We start from the raw sequence: 25,040 nt of genomic DNA, 5'->3' as shown, positions 1-25,040 counted from the left end.
GTTTACCAGGACTCTCGTTGATTGGATGAAACACTTTTTCCTTAAAATCTTTTGATTCTGGCTGGGTTTCTAAGGAAATGCCTCTACGAACGCCAACCTTGGGGCAATTGGTATGAATTTCCTAAACTCTTACTATCTTAAGAACATTTTTTAATGATTATTGATTGGGAGAAAGATCATTTGTAGGCTAAGAAGCTAACTACCACCCTCAGATTATTCAGGCTGATTTCAATAGTGATGAAGAAAACAAATTGGCAGGGATATGCTGTAGTGGAAGAAATAAGGCGACAAGAATAGTGTGGAGAGAGATCTGACAGGAAAAATTAGAGAGATAAAGACGAAAGGAAGTTATTTTTACGCCTACTGGGTGCCTTAAAGCCAATGGTACCAAAGTTGATTAAACCAAATTGCAAAACATAGTTGTAATCACTTTAGTTTTAGCTCTGATGCATATGATAGTAAACAAAGAAAGAAATACTGTAATAATATGTTTGACAAATCAAAACTAGCTGTGAGATCCCAAAAAGTTAAGAAGCCTTAATATCACATCATAGTTTTTCACCAAACAACAAACGAAAACAAATCAACTTGCAGCTTGCCCACAAGACAAGCAGATGTGTGAAATTGAAGATATGCACATCAAATGAAATGTGAAATGACTGTGAAAATAACATGATATAAACTCAAGTCAGAAATCCCGAAGGCTATTGAAGAAAGAAAAGGAAAAAGGGCATAACAGCTTAAAGATGGCATAAAATGTCAAGTGAAGCAACAGGAAGTTTATTATCTACCATTTGTTACAGGCTGAATCTCTCCATGAAAAAATTTTGCTACCCAATGTGAACTCAGTGCAAAATAATACAAAAGAAATTAGATGAACTAAAAATTGACAATTCTAGACTACATATAGCCCACAAAAGATATAAATGTCTTCTAAAGGAAACTTTTGCCAATAAGACACTGGCATCAATTGAATTATAAATGCAAGCCTGAAAAAGTATTTTACAATAAGTGAGAAAAATGAAATGTTTCCTTACTTGAATCACAGAGCAAATCCTGCAAATTCCTTTGGTGTGGAGAAAGTTGTGTTTCCTAATAAAAAAAGCTTTCAGATACCACAAACCACAGAAGCACGTGATGTAAACATGAATAGAAGCAAAACAGAAGCATGTTATTCTACCGGATCTAGGACATTTCCATGGACATCTCGTACCAAAGGCCGATAATCACCTAAGAAGAACTGCATAAGTGCATGTGAAGCATCAGTAAGAAAATAAAATCAGCATTAGTTGCTCCATAAATGTATTAAGCATGTACCTGGTCATATTTAGCATCTTTTTGTGACCTCCCCTCTCCAGTAGCAAGCAAATAAATTTGCCCCACTTCATCTGAAATCACAATGGAAGTGCCATCCCTACGGAAATGACCATATTTAAGTTTAAAAAACATTAGGACATCAAGAATTTATGCATTCCCAGTACTAACACTAGTTAAGGATTGACATTTACGGTGAAAATTTCCCATCAACAAGATGAAAATCGCCTATTTGATAAAAATGGATCGAGCATCCTTCCCAAATCTGCAAACAATATTCTAATCACTTATCCCATTCAATGGCATTACATAGATAAAATTTCTGTTTGAATCTTCCTATAATACTCACATCCCATATAATAACACGACCATCATATCCTGCACTCATCGCTATCCTTGGGTCATAAGGATGCACATCCAAGACATATGTCTAAAGGAGATTGAAAAAACACATCATAAAACAAAACGTCTTTGATTATCATACATGATAGGACTCAGAAATTGTCTTTACATACTGATTTCGTATGTCCTGTTAAGGAATGAACTAGACTTCCATCCATAGCATTCCAAACACAAATACTGCAATCTGAACAATTGAAAACATATTAGACCTACATCGAGACACTGGAAACAGAATTCACATGCTCAATAGTTACCCATAATTGCAGCCAGCACATAACGATTGTCCAAGCTCCAAACAATCATGTTCACAGTTTGAGGGGTTGGTGGCAACCGTTGGCGTGGAACACCTCTAGGTGGTGGTGGTGGCGTTGGTGGTGGTGGCACACGCAGATGATATGCCTTCACCCATCTATTCTTGCCCTATAATGCAAAGTTTGCCAACCTCATAAGGAGTTAAAAATGAAAAGTAAACTACCCTAGAAGGAAACATTACCCTAGTGGACACCCAAGATGTGAAATCCATTGATTTTTCATCTATCAAGTAAAAGCAAAGATACCCACATGGTATTTCCGAGGTCGAAAAACCCAAATTATTGCACTGCCATCATGGGAGCAAGATACTATGCTCTCATATCCAAACCTAGCAAAATAAAGGAGAATGCTGATGATTTCTTTGATCTGCTTTAGGTATTAGAATATGCCATTACAACACTCCACCAACCAGGAATTCCCGAACCTTGAGAACCGGTCATTCTTTGTTAACCCACACATATGTACTGACCGCATATCGACATTTACAGGCCGTGACGGAGCTGCACAACCACTTGTCAAAGAAAATTTTGAAATTAGCTTTACAGTACAATGTATAACATTCAATGGCTCAAAGTCAATGTCTTTTACCTAAACTGTACATAATTCACAACATCTTCATGACCTTGTAAACGGTCAATTTCATGGTTAGGTGCCCCATGCATTTCATCTGACCATTTGCAAGCATCCCAAACCTGTGAAAATTTGCCAGTAAGAACTGAGCGAAATTTAAATCACACTTCTCTACCGACTTAAATAAGATGGGCGCACCCTTGCAAGCTTGTCAGCACTTCCAGTGACAAAAACAGTGCCACTAGGATTGAATGCACAGCAAAGGATTTGTGTTTTGGTCTGATCATTTGCTTGGCCATGATCAGGAATATTTGTTCCTGTTCAGAAAGCCTCAACTCATAAATATTGATGGTTCATAGTTGCTAACATTTTGTAGAGATCAACACAAATACTTGCCAGTTTCTTGGATTTCCAATTTTGGTGCATAAATACGAGCATTAATTGTGGAATCTCGAGCATCCCATATACGACAAGTTCCATCATCAGAAGCCCTGTAAGGGAACACGAAAATAAAAACCCATCTATGCAAATAACAATGCCTATGGCAGGCAAATCTAGCAAGTTGACAAATAATATCTCTCACCTGTAGCAGAAGAGATTATAGGGCATACAAAACAAGGCATTTCATCTTTTATCTATGAATGAAAACTACAAGGGATAACCAGTCCTAAATATGTCAGAATTTTCTTCAATGCAGCACTCACGATAAAAGATGATGCTCGCAGCCATGACGAGGACTAAACGCAATTGCTGTAACTGCACCTGTGTGACCCTTCAGAACTGACACAGGTAGCCCATCCGGGAAGCGCCACTACAAAGGAACATGTAAATGATATCACTTATACCATTTCCAAAAGAATGTGAAATCAAATTGGCAATATCTGATCGTGCGTACAACGCGAATAAAGAAGTCATTGGAAGCAGACGCCATTAGCAGATTGTTTGCACTCACTGCAAGATCAGTAATGTCTCCCTACAGTAATATTGCAAATGCAAGAAAACATTTAGAACACTTGAATAATCAAACCCATATGTCAGCCAACACCATGTAGACATACTTCATGCCCACGACAACTGCAAAGGCAAAACCCTGTTGTTGTAGACCATATTTTGACAAGGCGATCATCTGATCCTGTAATAATGTGATCTCCAGATTTATCGAAGATTGCTGCAAGAAAATAGAGCCGAAATCAACACATATAGGTTAGAACATAATAAAAGAAGCTTTGACCTGCTAATATGCATTATTACAGGACAGTTTCTAATTTTATTTTGAACTTTGTGACATATTATTCAAAAGCAAGACTTATTCAAGCAAAACACTAATATTAGATTACATATAACTACAAATTATATAAGGAAGCAGATAAATTAACTGCTTGAAAGAGAAAACCCCTTCAAAAAATTATCTCTGTTCCAAAAGTCATGAGCTGGGGTAGTCTTTCACTGGGCCAATGAGCTTGTATAGTCATTCAGTTCTAGTATAAAGTGAAACCCCTTCAATTTTTCACTCTTTTCCAAATATGATGAGCTCAGATAGTTTTTCATTGGGCCAATAAGCTTGTATTGCCCATTTAGTTCTAGTAAAATAAAGGGGAAACCCATTCAATTTTTCACTCTTTTCCATATATGATGAGCTGGGGTAGTGTTTTATTCGGTCAATGAGTTTATCTAGCCCATTCAGTTCTCGTGGAATAAAAACCTGACTTCCAAATGAAGGATAAACCCATAAGAGGCTATGTTGAAAGTTACTTGTTATACAACCTCAGAATAATCATATCTATATCTACAAAGCTTCTCCTATGGAATGATTGACTGCAACTTATAGGAACCATTTTCAGGAACAGTTTGATTTGTACTCAACTGCATAACATTGACAAGATAAAAAGCTGATGCCAAAATCCTTAAGAGTAGCTTGATGGCCAGATTTCCAAGAAAAACACATCAAGGAAGATACCCACTTGTATATCCAATATAATTATCCCTCCTTAACCTAAAAAGGAGCATATTACCATATCCATTGCAGAAGATTAATCTAACAGATACATTCAATTAACATCTGCGAAAATTAAACATTTACAGATAGTATCTTCTTGTTGATAGGCATTATGATTTGCATGCACGATGCACCATATTTAATTTATGCATGGGGTCATGCAAACATGCATGATACACTAAATTACACCAGAGGACGTCTGACTAGCTAAATTTTCTACATTCCTGGTATCTTGTGCTTGAGATATAAACCTCATATAGAAGGAACTCATATATAGATAACTGAAAGCATGTGGTTTAGTTAAGAAGTCTTGTATTATCACGGAGAGGAAAAATACAAAGAGCTTTATAAATACATTAAATGATTTGGAGTACACATTTAGTTCTTTTCCTGTCCTAGTTCATTGTTGATTGAATGATAACATCGGTGCATATATTTTACTGATTTTGCCACCTTTGGCTACACTATAGATTAAGGGAAATTACCGCAGTATACAGCATTGCGATGCCCTCTCAAAGTTTTAATCATCTGTATCCTATTCACTAGTACTGACGGCTTAACAATATGATAATTAGCCCCACGAATGGATGGTGCTCGATGATGATGAGGCAGTCCTGCTCCCATTTCTCTTACAGTTAATCCATACATCTGCCCTTGACTTCTGAATCCCTGTGTTTTTTTTGTCACAAAACTGCCTGTTACAGAAACATAACATTTTAATCAATATTTGTGCTAATCAACATAGATTTATAGACAACGGAATACAAGCACCACAAGAAAGTAAGAGGTTCATACTCTTTAACAGAGAGACAGAACCAGTTCCCAATATTGTAGATGCATCAGCTGCAGTAGGATTTTTCGCATCACCATTAGGCCCACCTTCAGAGTTCCTATTAACCAACTCTTCCAGCAATTTTACCAAGTGGTTTTTCTCAATCAAGGAAAACCTGGTCAAATGTGAATCAAACAAGGGTAAATAATTTGAACATTCAAATGTTATCAATAATCTGCAGTATCATACCTCTGAAGTAATTCTGGGTAGCTCAATGGTACTGAAATACCATCATCTTCCTTGTCACCACTACATAATCCTTCCCTCGAGTACCACGCATGATATCTTCGAGGAAGTAGTTTGTATTCTTCAAGTTCTTCCCTAAGCTGGGCAAATGTCTTACGACAGGGCCCATCTGATAGAAAATGCATGATCAAGAAGTAAACTTCCTTGACATCAATATCTACCTGTGTCTTTTTATTAGAAGGGCCACAAACATCCCCATGTTCTCCTTCACAATTCATTGTGCTCATTGGAACATGCTGAGTATTATCATTACAATGTATTTCTGAGACGTTTGACACCACAAGCCCTGAAACAGATGTTTTTGTGCACTCCAATGCCATTTCTTCTTCTCACATAGTAAATATTCCTGTTAGATTCCAAACCTTAGAATTGAGGAATATATATATATATACATACGTGTATGTATGTATGTATGTATGTATGTAAGTATGTATGTATGTATGCAATATAATATATTGGATATATAAATTGCAATATGAAAACACAGATAGAGAAAGAAAGCTAAATTGATGTCCTTTCAGAGCCAAAAATGGCCTAAGAAAAGAACAAAATATGATAAATTAAAATGTTCTTGTCTATGAAAGCAAAAAAACAAAATAAATATAACTAAATAGAGTGTATAAAACACTCTAGTTATCTAAGTACTTAAGATTCTGAAATTCAATATTGAAATTTCTGCCTTAAAAAAATCTCTAACATGGGCCTCTCCAAGATGGAAAGATCTCTGAAGAGAGGGACATACCTTCCTTCCAGGGTGGCAATGGCCTTTATTTTTCCATGAAGAAGGCGGCAGGGCCATGGTTCAGATCATCGTGGCCTATGTGCATTACACATTGCTAATATCCAATCTATCATAACCTATCTCAAGTGTCTTGATCGAGACCTCACTTGTGTAGCCCTTGATTGACTTGTAGCATAATGGATCTAAAGAAACTCGTGATTGTTCTCTATTAATGAGCTGTTGTATTTGTATTGCTGTCCTTCAACAACATCTCTCTCTATCTCTTCTGTCGTGACGAGAATACCCCCAAAAAACATTGTTTGTCATATTCCATTACCTTATTTGAAGAGGTAATGGCATCTCCCTCTTATTTCACAAAAACATCATGATGGAAAATATAGTCTTCTTCCAATGGCATAATTGGCAAATCCCCTCTTCCATAGATTTGATTGCATCTCTCCCAATGTCCATTTCTAACTGATGTGAAGACTTCCTGAGCTGCTCGATCACGATAAGGAGCATGTGAGATAAATATGTATCCATATGAGAATGCCTAATAATAAACCGATCTTACAAGAGTAAAAAGAGCGCCTCATAGTGGTCATTACTACCAACAAATGTTGTGGGACTAATCCATGCTCTTTCACTACCCAATTTAATGATATTGGCTCAGATCACTCTAATCTTTTTCACATTAGTCATGTTCATGTGTGGACCCCCAAATACATTGGATACTAATCATTAATGCCTTGGTCACTATTGGGGCTGCTTTCATCACAGCCCGAATCATCTAGTGGGCCACCATTGCTTTGATCTTTCTCATGCAGGCAATCCAGACTAAAGTTCTCTCCAAATTTGTCCAGTTACATGCCTGTTGGCTTCCCAAATTCCTACTCTGCAAAAGAACAATTTGGGTTGAGTAACAAGACCTTAGTTCGTGGTTTCTTGAAGCTGGATATGTACACATGGTTTTCCAAGGGCACCAAGGGGCTGCATGTCCACTAGAAATTCGAGCACAAACACCTCCTATAGGGAGAATTGAGGACTTGTGAATGCATAGGATCATGCCAAGAAGAAATTCAGTTCTAATCTCATTAACCATGCCTTGAGTGGTGTAGAACCCCATCATTTTAGTTTCAAGGTTCCCTTTGTCAAGAAAGGCTCAAATGTTTTTGAAAGTTTTGTGGCTCAAAGGGTCAAAATGTCATCCAAACTCATGAACCCCTAGACTCTTTGTACCCAAGATAGCGTGCATCTCTCTCTCTCCCTTTGTGTCTCACTCAGACTCTCTCCCTCTCTGTTTTTGACCTAAACCCTAATCCTCGTGTTGCCTTCAAACTGGTATCAGAGCCAAGTTTAGGGTTTTTTGCAAAGCAGGTCACATTTTCTACAGAGCAAGTTTGGTCCTCCATTTGGGCTAAGAAATCATGACTAGCAGCAGTGACAGTAGCCACCTTATGCACATCCAGAAGCTTGAGGGTGCACATAACTTTGCAGTTTGGAAAAAGCAGTGCTACAACATCCTGTTGCAGAAGAAGCATGCAAAGCCTATTAAAGTCAAAGTGGTAAAGCCTACAAATATGGACCAAGATGATTGGCAAGAGTTGAACGAGCTTGAACGCTCGACTATTGACTTGTCGATTTCTGATGCCTTGCTGTTTAATATTGAAGGTTTGGACTGTGCCTATTCTATATGGACTAGACTACAGGAACTGTATGCCCAGAAGACGGCAGCTAGCAAAGTTTATTGCCTTAAGAAACTTATGGATTTGCGTATGACAGAGGGCACACCCATGTCAACTCACCTGAGTGAGTTCAATTCCATTTTCAGCCAGCTGGTTGCCTTGAAATTCATCATTGATGATGAGTTTAAGGCCATGTTTTTACTTTGCACCCAGCCAGCTGATACTTTCAGGACTGCTATGAGCAATTCAAATGCGATGCTTCTTTATGCCGATGTAGAGAGTTCTCTACTCAGGAAGAGATGAGTCGGCAAAACAATGCATCCAATAAGTACTCTACTGCGTTGCATATGGGGTAGGTCACAACAGAGGCAAATCTAATAGTTATGGCCATAGTAAATCACATGGTAAAGATGTAGAATGCCATCACTGTGGCAAAAAGGGTCACTTTAAACGTGATTGTTTCAAATGGAAGAAAGAGAAAGGAAAGGGCAAGAAGATAGATGATTTCATAGAAGAAAAGAGAGACATTCAACCGAAGAAAAGGCAATACTAAAATTGAAGAGGTGAATGTAGTCACTCATGATAGTGACAGTGGAAATGATGCACTCTTTGTTTCATCATGCCATAGAGAACATGCTTTACTGGCAGATACGGATGATGACATGCACACTTGGATACTCAATTCCGGTGCTTCTTTTCATGTCACCCCTCATCGTGAGTGGTTTTCGGATTACACAGGGGGTCGACATGGTGTTGCCCATCTTGGGGACAACTATGCATGTGAAATTGCAGTTATTGGCACTGTGCAATTACAGTTTCAGCATGGTTCTGCTTTCACACTTCAGCATGTACGGCATGTACCTCAGCTCAAGAAGAGCTTGATTAGCACAGGACAGCTAGATGATGATGGATTTCACACAACCTTTGGTGATGGGAAATGGAAGATTTGTAAGGGATCTACAGTTATTGCCAAGGGTAGTAAAAGTGATACTTTGTATCCTCTCCATGTGTCTAGTGTGAGTGACCATGTTGTTGCCATAACCGAGCAGCCTAGTGTTTCTTTGTGGCATGGCCGGTTGGGACACATGAGTGAAACTGGTATAAAAATCGTCTCGTTTGGGTTACTTGCCATGTCTTTGTTATGCTGATTTTGAACATTGTGATCATTGCATTTATGGTAAACATTTACAAACATCTCATAAAAAGTCTCTTTTGCTGAAGTCGTCCCCACTTGAGTTAGTACATTCAGATGTATGCAGTTCAGCTTTCTACATACTTGGACTTAGCTGACTTTCTTTTTCTTTTCTTTTTTCTTCTCATGGCACATTGCCTTTTGGTGGGAGGTTGTTGGGAATAAAGGGCCATCGTGCCTTTTATTAGTGCACGAGTGTGAACGCACTCATAGCACACTTTTGACTTGTATATACATAATATCTAAAAACCAAAAAAGAGGTACACTCTTTGTACCCAAGACAGCGTGCATTGCTCTCTCTCCCTTTGTCTCTGACTCAGACTCTCTCCCTCTATGTTTTTGACCGAAACCCTAATCCTCGTGCTGCCTTCAACCCATGATGCCAAACAACTATAGGACAATCATGATTGGCCATTCCTTGACTAAACCTATATGGGCTTGATTCTAGAATCAGGATTGAGTATATGGGCAGAGCAGAATGGCTTCCGTTCAGCGGGACAGGCAGGCTTTCAGAAGGGGTTCACAACCTTCGATCACATATTGACCCTCTGGGCCGTTATTGAGGAGGGCAAAGCCCACAATAAGAGGATTTATTGCTGCTTTTTGGATTTCCAAAAAGCCTGACATTGTGCCACGTGCTCGGCTTATGCAACGGCTAGAAGCCCTTGGTGTTCCTACAGATATGCAATGGGGAATCTATGCACTCTATGAATCCATGTCAAGAAAAGTGTGGTATTCCAAGAGTTTATCAGAGGCGGTGGCTAGCACCATCGGAGTGAAGCAAGGATGCCCACTATCTCCCACTCTCTTTGGTTTCTATATAGATGAGGTATCACATTACATACAAAGATTCGAGGGTTCAGGAGCATGCCTAGCAGGTATAGCTATACAAATATTACTATATGCTGATGATATTGTGCTGATTTCTGACTCTCTGGAGGGACTACTAAAACATCTAAATGCCTTGCAACTATTTTGTACGGACAAAGGTTTGTCGATAAACATGGATAAAACTAAAGTGATGGTGTTTAACACCACTCAAGCATGGGTAACAAGATCAGAACTGGAATTTTTCTTGGGAGAGGAAAAGGTGGAATACACACACTCCTACACATACCTAGGAGTAATATTTACAGGGCCTAGGTTCTCCTTACGGGAGGCTGCTTCTGCCCAACTTCCTCGTGGATATGCAGCCCTTGGTGTTCTCGACAGACAATGTGCACATTTGTAGTTCCAAGGGCCACAAACTAAGTTGTGGTTATTTGATACACTTGTCACACCAACTCTTCTCTATGGAGTAGAAACGTGGGGAGCTAGTCTTAACAAGGCAAATCATTGGAAAGATTTAGAGAGACCTTTAGTGTCAGTGATTGCCCGAATGATAAGGAAAAAAGCATCGGTGCCTCATGATATAATCGGGCAGAAATGGGAGCAACACCTATAATCACCGAGGCATTGTTCCAATCAGCGACATTTATCCAATTCCTTTGGGAGCTCCCTAAACGAAGGTACCCAAGGTTGGCACTTATGTCATCAAGACAATTGGCTGAAAATGGAGACATTCATTGTTGGTATGCTGAAATGCAGCAATGGTTCGAGTCACATGGCATGAGTATAAATGCACTACCCCCGTTCCAATATAGCTTGGACTGTCCCCATCTAAATATGACCAAAGTGGAAAAGAATAGAGTGATCCGAACTGATATTATTAACTTGAAAAACAAGATAACATGGATCAGCCCCAAAATACCACTGATACGAAGATGGCCCACTATAAGACACACTTCTTACACACATCGGCAGATGGATTCATCACCAGGCCACCTTATATGGACATACATCTATCCTATGTGTTGCGCAATGTGATAGGGCAGCTGCGAACTTCATCACATCAGTTACAAATTGAGTTAGGCAGATATACACGAATACCTCTAGAAGAAAGAATTTGCCAATTGTGTCATCATGGAGTGGAATCCGAAGAACACTATGTTTGTCACTATAGTGCCCTTTATGAAATCAAAGGGAGATACCATTGCCTCTTTAAAAAAGGCTTTGACAGCTACGCAAAGTAATAGAATATGAGGACCAACGGTGGCTAGGACTTTTCTTGCTAGAGCTCAAGAGACATCGAGAAAAGTTGTTGAAGAATACAGCCGCACAAGCTCATCCACAAAGAACAATCACAACTTTCTTTAGCCTCATGACTCCTACTAATGCTACAAGTCAATCAAGGGATACAGAAATGGGTTCCCGCCCAGGACATAACAAAGGAGTTACAATAGATCGAGCGATAGCAATTTGTCGTGCACGAAGGCCCTAGCCCCATGGACCACAACCTCAACACCCTTGTCATCGACAATTTAAGGCCATTATCTCCTGCCATCGCAGGTGCTTTCCTCAGTTCGGAGACATTTCCATTCTGGATCGACCTATGCTAGAGATCTTTCAAAGACAAAAGCTACAATATATCTAACTTGAGAATCTCACATGTGCTGCAAACCAGATTCCCTCGTCTCTTTTTATCTTATTTACTGAATAATATTTATTTTATTTTGATTTAATATTTATTTTATTTTGATTTGTTGTTCTCAAAGACGAGACAACACCGAAGATGTAATCTCCTGTTTGGTCTTATAGGCCATTTTGGCCTCTTAAAAGACGTTAATATATCTTTCTTTCTTTCTTTAGCATGGAGCCACTCCCTCACATAATGATAATTCACCTCAATGTGTTTTGTACGTGCATTGAAGACGGCATTCCTTGCAATAACCAAGGCACTTTGACTATCTATAAATATACAAGTAGGAGATGTATGTTTGTTCAAGTGACGAATCAGACAATAATCTCTTGACCCAAACACACTCTATTGTATAGCTGTACTATAGCCTGAATGTTGTTCTAAATTCGGCTTCACAACTTGATGTTGCCAATATTGACCGCTTCTTGTTGATCCAGGAAATACAAGAATTGTCAATAGTGAAACAAGTGCCACTGCGTGACACACGAGTACCATAGCAGCCACTCTGATCACCATCATTGAAGGCTATTAAAGTAGACAAATTGCCTTCTCCATAGAAGAGGCTGAATCCATAGTGCCTTTGAGGTAACAGGAAACCCACTTGGCTGGTTGCCAATGCTATATTCCAGGGCTGTGCATAAACCTACTTGATTGCAAAACTGCACATTGAATGTCAGGTCGCATGTTGCACAAAAATAACAAAAAACCTACAACTTATTGGTATAAGAGTGCATCGGCTAGTTTTCCTTTGTCTTGATATGAGAATATGAAACCTGCTTCTACATGAGTGGGGATTGGCTTGCACTCTTCAAATCTGAATCGTTGTAGGAACTTTTCGATGTACTTCCGTTGATTCAAGAAAATGCCCCCCTCAACGGTAATGAGTTGAATGCTGAGGTAGTAATGGAGATGACCAAGTTCTGTGCATTCAAATGTCTTACTAAGATCAGCCTTGAAATCTGCAATTTCTTGCTCATTAGCTACTGTAATTAGCCAATCATCAGCATAAACCACAACAATTAGTGATTTTTCTCCATCCTTTTGAACATAGAGAGTGCTTTCAGTTGGGCTATTCACAAACCGAGTTGAAGAAGATGAGCATGGGCCTTTGCATTCCTCACAAAGTGCTTGTATCAAGCCATACAAAGCTTAAAGTATCCTGCAAACTTTAGTTTTGTACCTTTAATGAAAAAACCGGGAGGTTGAGTTAGATAAACCTCTTCTTCTAAATCTCCATCTAAGAAGGCGGTTTTAATGTCCAATCGGTGAGCCTCCCACCCTTTATTTGTGGCTGCAACAACTGTTAGCTCTTATTGTAGCTATCCTTGAAGTGAGGGCAAAGGTTCATAGTGTATCCCCTCGTTTTGGGAGCAACCTTTTGCTGCAAGTCTTGCTTTAAAACGATCAACACTATCATCCGCATTACGCTTGACTTCGTAAATCCACTTGATGGCAACTACTTTTCTACCTTTAGGTAGATCACATAATTCCCAAGTGTTTTTCTTGTAGATGGACTCAAGTTCTGATTTCATGGCTTCAACCCAATAGGCATGTGCTAATGCATCCTCAAGAGAAAGTGGCTCCTCATTACAAATTTCAGCAATAAGAGCATGATGCACATAATGCAGTTCAGCTTGCTGATTGGCTGACCCAATTTTACCTTGAAGAGGAAATGTGAGTTTGCGTCCATAAGAGTGTTAATCAGCCATTTAGGGATTGTTCTTGCTTGCTTAGAAGAGGCTTGTTCTTCCTCCAATTCCATGTCAGCATCATGTTGATTAATGACTGTAAATCAGCATTATTGTCCACAATGTTTGGTTGCTCATGTTCAACTATAGTGAACTGTTGCAAGAGATCAATTTGAGCATTGTTTGGCAACTCTACATCCTTGTTTGGAGCATGTTGATGCTGACGCAAAACCTGCACATTACCTCTATGAGGTTGGGTTAGTTGTTGATTACCTTAAAACACGGCATTTTGGAGCAATGGTAACGAAGTATCAAATGCATTTGGTTGATCAAGAATGGGCTCTTTGGAGCAATCCACAAGTGGTTGAGCTGCATTTTCAGCAAATATCACATCCCAGCTGATGATGACCTTACCAGTGGTAGGCTGAAACAACTGATAACCTTTGCTTTATTTGTTGTAGCCAACGAAATTGAACTTGGTTGTTTTGTCTTGACGCTTATGGCACTGTTGTGCTGGCACAAATGCATAAGCCAAGCTTCCAAATATTCTGATGTGACCAACAGTTGTTTTGTCACCACTCCAAGCCTCATATAGAGTGAGTGTTAAGTGCTTTTGTGGGAAATCTATTTGACACTTAGTTTGCACACATTAAATCTTTCAACCAAAACTTATGAGGTAGGTTCTTACCAGCGTGCATGCATCTTGCCATCTCCATGAGAGATTTATTCTCTCTCAGCCAAACCATTTTGTTGTGGTGTGTATGGAGTGATGCTTTGATGGATAATATCGGTGTCCCTCAATAAAGCATTGAACTCTTGAGACATGTATTCACCCCCTCTATCAGTGCAAAGAGTAATGAGTTTATGACGACTAAGATTTTCAACAAGGTGTAAGAATTCTTTGAAGCATGAAAAAATGTTGGATTTCTCCTTCAAAGGATATACCCAAGTGTGTCGGGTAGCATCATCAATGAATGTAAGAAAATAAAGATATTCTCCAGTCGATAATGTTCTCATTTGGCCGCATACATCACTATGTACAAGTTGAAGCTTGTGTGTTGCCAAAACATTTGCATCTTTTGGAAATCAAAGTTTTTGCATCTTTCCTAGAATAGCGCCCTCACAAACACAATTAGATGGTACATGAATGGAAGACTGCATACCATATCATGCTTATTAAACTGTGCAAGGTCGTTGAAAATTAAATGGTCGAACCAAGTGTTCCCTAGTTTGGAATTTCTTTGTGTTTAGGCATCCACCATTAATGCATTTTAGTCATCAAATCTCTTATATATGTCGAGCTTGTAAAGGCTGTTGAACAAGATATTTGTTGTGATAATGATATCACTCTTCGTATGATCCTATATTGTACATTTGTCATAGAGAAATTAAACAAGATATCCATGCATAGAAATGGTGGAAACCAAAAGAAGGTTTTCCTTTATGCTAGGGACATAGAGAACGTTGTTCAAGGTGACTACATCCCCATTGACGACTATAATATGAACTTGACCAATGGCTTTGATAATGTAAGCAACATTATTGCGCACAAGTAATTGTGTCTGCCTTATAACAAGCATCTTCAAGTGTGACAAAGAAATTTTTGCAAGAGGTTAAACATGTGTCATCCTTCGAGGGATCATACACCGTGTATATGGAGAATGCCTACTCATGTTGAGCTATGTGTGCTCAAACCAGCTCATTTTTTATTTTCTTCACTAGTTTCCTCTTTCAAAATTCACTAATGTCATCACCTTGTTTATGATAGTAATTGCACCTTTTCTTCTTGACCTCATGGAAAGTCCAAACATCATTGCCTTTAGAAGGAAGGTTTTTGTTTTTTCCTTCTTGACTTTTGAACTTAGAAGAGGTAACAAAAGTTTGATCATCACTGTCAAGAACATCTAGATTTGCTTGAGACTAAGATTCCTATAAGAGAAGGGAGATTAGCACATCAAAGCTAAATCTCTCTTTACCTCTTGTAAGAAGCCTTGTTATAGTGACGAAACCTTAATATGAATCTAGAAGAGTTGTAGAAGCTAATTGCTTGTCAAAAATCACTTTATCAATGTTGAGTAGATGTTCTTTGAAGTCTTTGATCTTGGTCACAAATACATCCATGGAATCACCTTCTTCCATCTTCAAGTTGTTGCTTGAGCATAACTCTTGGTTCGTTCCTTTGAGCATATAAATTCTTTAACACATCCCAACTACCTTTGGAGATGGTGCAACATCAGATATGTGGAACAATGTATCGTTTTACTGACAATGCAATAAGAGCATGGGCTTGAACATCCTTACCTTCCCACTTAAGTTGGGTTGTTGAGGAATAGAGCTTGAAGCATTATTTGCGTCGGTTGTTCTTGAAGGGGAGGGGAAGTTTGGATAAGAACTTGAAGTTGACATTCATTAGACCCGATAACAATGTCACTTAGCTACTTGCAACCAATACATGTCCCATCATGTATGCCGGCATAGGATAGTTAAAATCTTCCAACTTGTCTTAAGCGTTAAATGCCAAAAATATTAGTTTCCCCGGCCATTGCAAAAAAACAAATCCAACAAGAAATATAGATGAGATATTGCAATACTTGGTGGTTTTGTTCACCAAGATGTATTAAGGCAATGCAATATTGAAGAATAGTATATGCATTGGTCTGAAAGAAATAGAAAAGAGTTACTATGCTGTGCTGAAAACTGGTCATTGCAATTGTTGTGCAGTTAGGGTTTGAGACTACTACAGAACTTGTTTTCACGGTATCTCCAAAACAAAAGTTCGATTTGGGTGAGTAAGTAGTCGAAAGAATCAGCTCAAAATCTTTCTGAAATTTGAAAATAGAGAAAAATAGCCTCTAGTGTAGTTTTCTGTTGTTCAAACTTTTCATCTTTGTAGATGGAGATCTTCAACATCTCTTTAGAGGAAAGAGATGATGAGAAAGATCTCTGCATGCCTATCAGGAAGAATAGGATAGAGAAAGTAACCTAAACCTGCTCTAATACCATTTGTAGAAAATGTAGGGATCTTAGACTACAAACTCACACAACAAGATCACTTAGAAGACTTAAGAAAGAGTCAATAGATTAAGAAAAACAAGCTTATGATTACAAAGAAGCAAAAAATTGTTTATATAACCAAGATTTGCAGGTAGCTAGAAATCCAACAGTCATCTAACTATGTTCACACCAAAGTTGGATTTACCATGTACATGTGCATTGCCCATGGGGAAAGGTATTTATTGTAGCATAATGCAATGACTTTGACAACCCTTGTGTGACTACTTCTAGAAATCCACAAATCAGGCATGCCATTATATGCTTCACAATTATATGCACCAAATTTGTCTCGAGAAAATTGGTATTTAGCATGCATAGTCCCATTCTTAGCATATGCATCCTTTTGGCATTCAAGCTTCACCTTAAAACATAGATATGCATGATCTGCTGCCAAATGGGTCTACTAGAGATAGTGAAATCTGTTATCGTGGGTAGACGGGATAGAGATCCCATCAAGTAATCACTCCATGCTTGGATTTTCCTTGAGGTTCCAACATGTCAAAGCATCTTATCTTGGCCATTGTGACAAAACCATTGGATATCACCAATCCATATGTACTACCAATGGCTAGAAAGTGTTTGCCATTTTCTGTTCACGCTGTATCTTGAATTTGTCACTCTAGGCCAACTTCTATTGCTACAAAATTTCCATACATGGTCTCGCTTGTGTCAAATGAAGTTTGTTCATTCTTACTGCATGCAGTGAATTTCCCTAATAGCATTATATCCCCCATATTAGTGAATCTTACAATATTACAAACTAGTAAATAGAGATGAAAATTGTGCATAAGCAAGAGGCGTGGCAAATTGCAATACAACTCATTGTGCTCCCACCTTTGGATCCATAACCACGTATAACCTACATCTACATCATTATGCATTTCGTTGTGCTCTTCTTTGTACAACACAGCCACTCTACCAGAGCCTCTAGCACTTCCTCGCATGCATGGTTGGGGACAGCATACTAACTCCTAGCATATAATCATGCATAAGACCTCATGGGCCATACACTATCATGCGGCTCTCTTTTATCATCTTTTAAGAGGCCAGAATGTCCTATGTGACCAGATGAGAGATTATATCAGGTTCAAAACATGCACTACAACTTCCAACAAGATTATTAATGAACCTGATTTAGTTCAGATGAGGTTTTTCTCCATTCAAGGATTGAACACATTCCTCTACCTTAGGGCCATTCCCATTCCCCTACTCAAGACATCCAATTCTTGCATCCATCCTGTCCCATGTGACTATGTTTGCATTTGCTAATCTCTCAAATATTATTTCACAGAACCTTTTCTCTATCATATCAGAGCACAAGAGGTTTACAACTTTTATGGAACCAAAGTTTCTTAAGCACTTCAATAATCTTAACAAAGTATCTATCTTGTCATCAACATTCTCTTCCATGATGTCACAACAGCTCTTCAAGAGCCTCAGAGCTGGGGGTATAAGTTCCTCAAAGGTTAGAAATTTAAGGACTTTAACATCTGGTTGGATAGGTGAGATGAAATTTATATACCATGCTAAATAGGTGGGTCCATATAAATTCGTTATAGGTAAAACTCATGTCCTAGGACCTATTTTTAGATTCTATTCATCAAAAATCCATGGAGAAACAGAAATGCCATGATTTTAAGATAATGTCCATGCCACTCCTTTTTGTGTCCAGTGCGCCATCATTGCACATACAATTGTATATACAATTCTACAATGATTCTCAAAAACAATCTCATATCTTTAAACTTGAAATTGCATACATTACAAAATGCTAAAACTTGCTTTGAATAAGATCAACTTGCATTGAACACAGCAGAATAAACAGTTCTCTACATCAGCATCCCTCCCACATATATCCATCTAGGATTGTCAGTGATGGCAAGCTTTAGAAATCCATTAGGGCAGAGATGGTTATCTTACAATATTGTTCTTTGAGAATACATAATTGAGGTAATATTTACAACACTTTTCATGCATTTATTACAAAAAGGCAATTTTCCAGAACTGTATATAAAATCTGCAAAATCCCACTAGACTTTTTGTGTGTCTTTAGTATGAGGATAGTAAAAGCGTGGTATATGCAAGATAGGTCTCCCAGTCATGATGAGGGAAGCCCCAGACAAGAAACCATTTTGGGAGCATATGCTGCAAAGCAATGTCACTTATATTGAATTCAATTGGAAGGCAAGTGTGTCCTCAGCCTATGAGGAAAGCTTGCCTTCTTTAGTGTGTGCAAGCACCCTGCCAATTCTTCAGGATATGAACCAATTCACATGCTCAGTGCAATCAATATAAGTAGCTGTTCCAGATACACCACAAGTTGAAGCTGGAAATTGTACTGAATGCAATATACAGTTAACGGTCATCCAAACCATGAAAAGGCAAGGCAAAAGGTCCAAAGTGTATTTGCAGTATCCTGAAGTTATTAGCCTAAAGAAAATGTTTGGCAGAACCCCATCATATCCAATCTATCCTGCGAACAGAGGACTACTCCCCAAGATTTGCAAGCCAGGATGTTGATAGAATTACTACCATACAGCATAAGCATGGATGCAAATCTATGAGAAATGAATGTGTGATTTGGTGTACAGTCATCAAAACGTCTAAATTCCGTGATTCATTTATGTGTGCCTTCCCTGAGAAACTCTGATATTTATTTAATCTCTTCTAAGCAGAGATGGGTCTCGAATAATCATCAAAATAGAAGAACAGAACTCTGAAAATAGAGTGCACTTAAGATAGGAATACAGGAATGTATTCTCTATTGGTCTACTGGACTTAATTGATTCATTATAGATAGATATGTCAATTTTGATGAACTTCTAAAACTCATTCAGAGACTAGTTTATAACAATAAAATTTGACATGGATGAAACCATATCCAACTTGCAAAGTTATAGGGAGTAGAGCAGAATTATCAAATAACTACATTTAAAATTCATTCCATATTTCGCAAAGTTATAAGGGGTAGAGCAGAATTATGAAATGACTACATTTAAAATTTGTTTCATATTTCTAGACCTTGCAATTTGGTAGGACACTTGAAGAAATACATTGCATGTCATCCTTACAATTTCTTAGTCTCTATACCTCAATGTTTATGCATTTAATCCTGGTTTTTGTGTGGAAATAGTGGCATTAATTGCTTTCTCCTTGTGGTTTGACAATCAAATTTCTTTGTTTCTCAACTTTGACCTAAATTAGTCACACTATTGGTTTCAATGATTGTCTACTAACTACGTTTTCCAGTCAGTTTTTTATTGAAATTGCAAGCACCTGTGGGGATTACAGTCTCTTCAAGGCGTGAGAGATGTCTTGCAATTTTTTTTTATATCTCTCAAACCCCAGGATTCTTCATGCATCCTAGCTTAATCTCTAAATCTTGAGATAACACTCAAATGGAGATATGAGTACTCAAGTTCATAGATACATTACACTTCAATGTGGATTATTATGCCTATCTATTTCTCACCAGTTTTTACACCCAAACAGAAAATAAGACTCTAATGGGAAAGAGAATTCTTTGATGAAGACAATATATTCTGTCTTTATATGTCCAACTTTAAGCCCATCTATAGTCCTCTGCTTTTGAGGATCAAACAGCATTGTGATGGAAAACTCATTTCCTATAGTTAAATGTCAAACGCTAAGCATATACATAGTCCACCTAGTTTTTGTGCTCATAAGCAAATATCAATATGAGGGAAATTTATTTATTTGGCCAAGTTCATAAACATTTGGTTTGGATGTTCCAACATTAACTTAATGTATGGTACACTGTTGTTTAAAATCAATAGACTGCACAGGTATAACCCATATTTGTATGGTTTATGGGAATCTCTTCTATCAAACATCATGGAAGGACATCCTTGACGTTTCTCAATGGGTGCCATTACTTTTGGGATGTGGACCCATGACCATATTATAACTGAAATTATATGAGATCTCTCTTTACCCTTGGTCAACCACATGCGATTATCAAATAACATCTGCATATATATAATATTATTATTGAGTAGAAAGATTTTAAGTTTAAGGTACAAGACCAAATTTGAATATACACATCGCTCATTTTTTAATGAAAACTCTCTCTCTCATCTCTTTGTTGCAATCAATGCAAAACTCAAAGATTTCACGATCCGGAAATGACATTTAAAGGAAAACACTTCAAATAAAAGCGCAGAGAAAGAAGGAAGAAAGACCTACTTGACAGAATTGTCCTCGAACGATCTTAACCAAAGAAGCATCTGAGCAGATTCATCGATTTTTTCAATGCACGATTTAGAACCTTATAAAGAGATCCGGATCGTTCTAATATAGAAACCGCAATGTAAACCAAGCGGTAGTCGAACCAGATGTGACCTATCTTTGAGGCAGAGGGAGGGAGTTATCCGTTCTTTGTCCTTTGTTTCCCCTCCGCGTGAGTCTCTTCCTTTTGTCTGTTTGTCAGATGATTTTTCGTCGTTTGAGCTCTGATGACGGAGGAGGAGGAGGAGGAGGAGGATGAAGAACTGATGATATGTGTGAAGCTGTGTTGCGGAACTGAAGCTTCTGTTTCTTCAATTCGCTTCATCCGGGCCGCTTTGGCGTCCGGACTCTCCAAAAACCAAACTTTGTGATTATTTACGTTTCTAGCCTCCCTCGTTCCATCCAAATTTGTTCTTCTTTCTTGCTCACGATGTAAACCTTCCTCCTCATTTGCCTCTTGTAAAACCCTCTTAATTATTTGACGTTTAATGACATGGAGAACATCGGCCTCCATTCCCATTCTCGATTGTGACGATGAAAACACCTATCTTCTCAGCTCTTGGTCGTTGGTCAAAATCTTGGATCTTGTCTGATAGCCGCTTCTACCAGACCTCTAAATCACCCCTACACACAATCATATCCCTACACGGGAATTGCCTACATGCAACGCCATGTGATCATTTCTTCGACAAATAGGTAATATCGATCTATGTTAATCATTTTTCTCTTTTTGTGTAAACGGGTTTTTGAAGCTTTGGATCTTGTTTGCTTGCTTTGTGACTTCTCTCTCGCTCGTCAATCTAAAGTCCTCCCCATCTAATCTCATTACACCGTGGGCTATATGAGAGAGTGATGACCAACATCACCATGTTCATTTCGTCGCGCACTTCAGCATCCCCATCTATATATGTGCAGTATTTCTCTTAATTTATCCATAAAAAGTGTTTGTTCTAAGCTCGAAAGAATTGGTGGGAACTTGTAGATCTTTCAATGGTTTAATACCTCTTCATTAATCCAATGAACATCCTCCCCCTTATGATATTATTGACGTCCTACATGAAATGAGTGGTATGCATCAAGTATTTGAATGTCAACAATAGAAGCCAAACAATAATTTCACTTTATATAACATACACTCCACTTATTTATCAATGTCATAACATCATGAAAGGTTAGAGATTTCTTGGGGTTCTTGAACCCACGATCTCGATTATACATGTCTAATCACATAATATTTATTATGACTTCATAACTAAACAAGATCATATACATAGTATTATGATATGTCTTCACTTTACACAAGCTAATGCACGATTGCCAAATGGCATGCTTGCATGAATGCAAAGTGCCATCATCTATGGTTGAGGGGTGATGAGCATGCATTTGTCCAGTCATATGTTATATAAGGAGGTGTTGTCGTCATTCTAGAATCATTCTAATTCAATGCCAATCTTTCAACATATACTTGTAAATCTTGTTCCAGTTGTCGCAATATAAGATCAATTTTTCTTCTTAACTTTCTTATATGATTCGATCTAGTTTTCGATTCAAGTTATCACAATTTGAACCAAAACTAGTTTTTTCTACCATTTGAAGTTGTTCTCAATATTTACCATCAAGATGGAGTTGTTTATTATATCTTAACTTATTATCTAAATTCATAGTATTAGAGAAAGAAAGTTAGAGATTTCTGGGATCTACGACAACTAAGTGTTACGAAGTCTCAACAATAAGATAAGCTAATGAAACATGTTTTGCAACCTCAAACAACTCTGTTATCTTTGTGTCAACAAGATCAAGATTTCCAAAGCCCCACAGGGAACCAAATATTAGCCCATGAGGAAAATTTGATCGTGCTCGATCTCAGTTTGAGGATTTGCAAAGCAAGTGCACCTTGTCATTTATTGGATGTGATTCTGTGTAGCGGAAGAGATGTGTGTTATGTGTGTGTGTAAGAGAGAGGAGAGGAGAGAAACACAAGTTAGATTAGATAGAATGAAGAAATTGAATACTCAAGAAGAAGATGTATATTAACAAGGAATATGAGATACAAAAAATGTAGCATTACAAGGGAGGACAACCGACACCTTATGAAGTAGGAGGAGGGTACTTTATATAAGGTCACCCTCTCTCTTTATTAACTCCACTACAACAATCACTCTCTCTGGGGGAATGTGAAGACTCATTAGTCATGGGGAATATGGAATTCATTAGTTATGTGTCATAGAATATGATTCTATGACACATAGTTAATGTGTAGAGAGTAATGGTGTGACTTTTGACCTTTGAGTGCTCATAGATTCTCAAAGGGTGTGTTTGTTACCCCGTACGAGATGTACGGAGAGTCAAGTGTGATGAGCGAGGGTCGAATGTTATCATGATGTTGTTGTGTATGTGTAAGGGGCATAAATGTAATTGTGAGTCTAAACGTATGTGAACACATGCACACGTATGTGCATGTGGATGGATACGAGGAGGTGTGAGTGAGTTTCCAGTATGAATGCTCGAGGGGGCTTACAACCCTATGTATCTATCCCCTCTTGTACTATTTAACCCCTTATGGGGAATGAATGAAACATGAATAACCATTTCTCTCTTTCTCTCTCCATCTCTCTCTCTCTCCCCTTAACGTTGAACCCCCTTGGGAGGGGGGTGGAGCCATTCTAGCCACCACCCCCCACCCCACAATGCTTCTCAACATCCTCATGATCTCTCACCATCATACCATTCATCATCTCCACCATTACACCATGTCTATGTTCATCATCAATCATTATCATTCTCATTCTCATTAACCCTAACCCTAAAATCCTACAACACCTTTTGGCGACCACTAAGGCGACCCCCTTTGGAGACGGAGTCAAAGAATGATACGCGGATGTGCAAGCCATAGCGACTAAGTGCAAGAAATGGCGAAACGCAAAAATGACGGTGAAGATGTTGGAGGAAGTCTATGGAGGAATGCATGAATGGCAACAATGTTTTTGCGAGGTTGCGATTAGTGTCCATGTGCGTGTTTCTGAAAGCAGTTAGCAACAATGTGTGTGTTCTCAAAAGCGTGGTGCAAGATGCACGACTGGACAAACAGCAATGCAGAGGGAACCGGTGCCAGCACAACCGGAAAGAGAAGCCCACCAGGAGACTGCGGAGAAAGTCGTAGTGTGTGGAGCCGAGACCGACAAGATGTGCCGAGAATGCACGGGCAATGGTCCCAGAAGAAGAAATGCGCAGAGAGTCGGAACCGAAATCGGAACCAGAACCCGAGTCGGTTAACACCGAAGGGTCAAAGAAGACGGAGATGGAGATGCAGACGCAAACCAGACATCAACCAACAACGCCGGAAAGTTATGGATAGATGCACTAGACAAAGGCGACCAAAAAGACACAAGACACAATAGGATGGGACAAATGGGACGAATAGGCGACCACACAGACGGACGGACCGGACACGCGACCAGAAGACAACAGGACGATGGCCGGACAGAGATGAAGAGTGACGGAGACGATATCCGAAATGCACAGCTATGGCAACGGCAACGACAACGGCCAGACGATGGGACATGGACACTGAAAAGCGACAGAGCCGGCGACGAGGATAGAGCCGCCGAAAAGCGAAGGAGACAATGACAACGATGGACAACAGGTCGATGGGCGGAATGGTAAAACATCGGTCAGAGTGGCCGAACAACACTGGAACGGAGGCGGCTGGATTGGACAAATGGACGACGTCGGACAACGACTAAGATGGAGATGGCCAGACATCGACCGAACCAACGACCGGAGTGGTTGGACGGATGAACGGGACGACGGCGAGAGAAACAGACAAATGAAGAGTCGAAACGAACGGACAATCAGATAAATGACCGACAGAGACTTACCGTGGCCGAATAGACAGCCAGTTCAACAGCGGCCAAACCGACGACCAGAAGGCATAGAGGCAGTCGGACAAGGCCGAAACTGTGCGGTGGAAAGCGGCCGAACAACAGAAATGCAGTAGCCGGATAGTAGAACGACAACAGAGATGGACGACGACGACGACAGCGACGGACAACAACAGTGACAAAGACAAAAGAAACATGGATATATAGAGAAGAGACAGAGGCAGAAGGAGAAGGAGAAAGAGAAGAAGCAGAGAAGGAAGAGGAAGGAAAAGCACCATTAGCAGTGGAAGAACAAAGAAAAGGAAAAGAAAGACAGGAAGATTACCCAAATCTATCACCAAAACAAAAGAAGAGAAAGAGACGTTGAAGAAGAAGAAGAAG

At 39.0% G+C, this 25,040-nt stretch overlaps 1 protein-coding gene across 1 annotated transcript in view; it reads right to left on the bottom strand.

Annotated features, from left to right (window-relative positions):
- Positions 1 to 21,065, bottom strand: part of LOC147863218 (uncharacterized) — a 31,520-nt gene extending 10,455 nt beyond the window's left edge. Inside the window, exons 1-19 of the mRNA XM_087321448.1 lie at positions 20,737 to 21,065; positions 5,616 to 6,018; positions 5,390 to 5,541; positions 5,080 to 5,289; positions 3,657 to 3,766; positions 3,494 to 3,571; positions 3,303 to 3,409; positions 2,995 to 3,089; positions 2,797 to 2,915; positions 2,617 to 2,720; positions 2,438 to 2,539; positions 2,278 to 2,356; positions 1,971 to 2,136; positions 1,830 to 1,900; positions 1,664 to 1,744; positions 1,509 to 1,579; positions 1,318 to 1,414; positions 1,181 to 1,240; positions 1,038 to 1,092 (exon numbers count right to left, since the gene is read on the bottom strand). Coding sequence (XP_087177574.1) covers positions 1,038 to 1,092; positions 1,181 to 1,240; positions 1,318 to 1,414; positions 1,509 to 1,579; positions 1,664 to 1,744; positions 1,830 to 1,900; positions 1,971 to 2,136; positions 2,278 to 2,356; positions 2,438 to 2,539; positions 2,617 to 2,720; positions 2,797 to 2,915; positions 2,995 to 3,089; positions 3,303 to 3,409; positions 3,494 to 3,571; positions 3,657 to 3,766; positions 5,080 to 5,289; positions 5,390 to 5,541; positions 5,616 to 5,992 — 2,134 coding nt within the window. The 5' untranslated portion in view covers positions 5,993 to 6,018; positions 20,737 to 21,065. The remainder of the gene's footprint in view (positions 1 to 1,037; positions 1,093 to 1,180; positions 1,241 to 1,317; positions 1,415 to 1,508; positions 1,580 to 1,663; positions 1,745 to 1,829; positions 1,901 to 1,970; positions 2,137 to 2,277; positions 2,357 to 2,437; positions 2,540 to 2,616; positions 2,721 to 2,796; positions 2,916 to 2,994; positions 3,090 to 3,302; positions 3,410 to 3,493; positions 3,572 to 3,656; positions 3,767 to 5,079; positions 5,290 to 5,389; positions 5,542 to 5,615; positions 6,019 to 20,736) is intronic.
- Between the last annotated feature and the right edge of the window lie 3,975 nt (positions 21,066 to 25,040).

The sequence above is a fragment of the Azolla caroliniana genome, unplaced genomic scaffold, assembly GCF_043228905.1.
Source record: "Azolla caroliniana isolate FFs.n. ecotype wild unplaced genomic scaffold, voAzoCaro1.0.p SCAF_6, whole genome shotgun sequence".
Taxonomy (NCBI): Eukaryota; Viridiplantae; Streptophyta; class Polypodiopsida; order Salviniales; family Salviniaceae; genus Azolla; species Azolla caroliniana.
The sequence above is the reverse complement of the archived record's forward strand: the minus strand, read 5'-3'. Positions and strand labels throughout refer to the sequence as shown.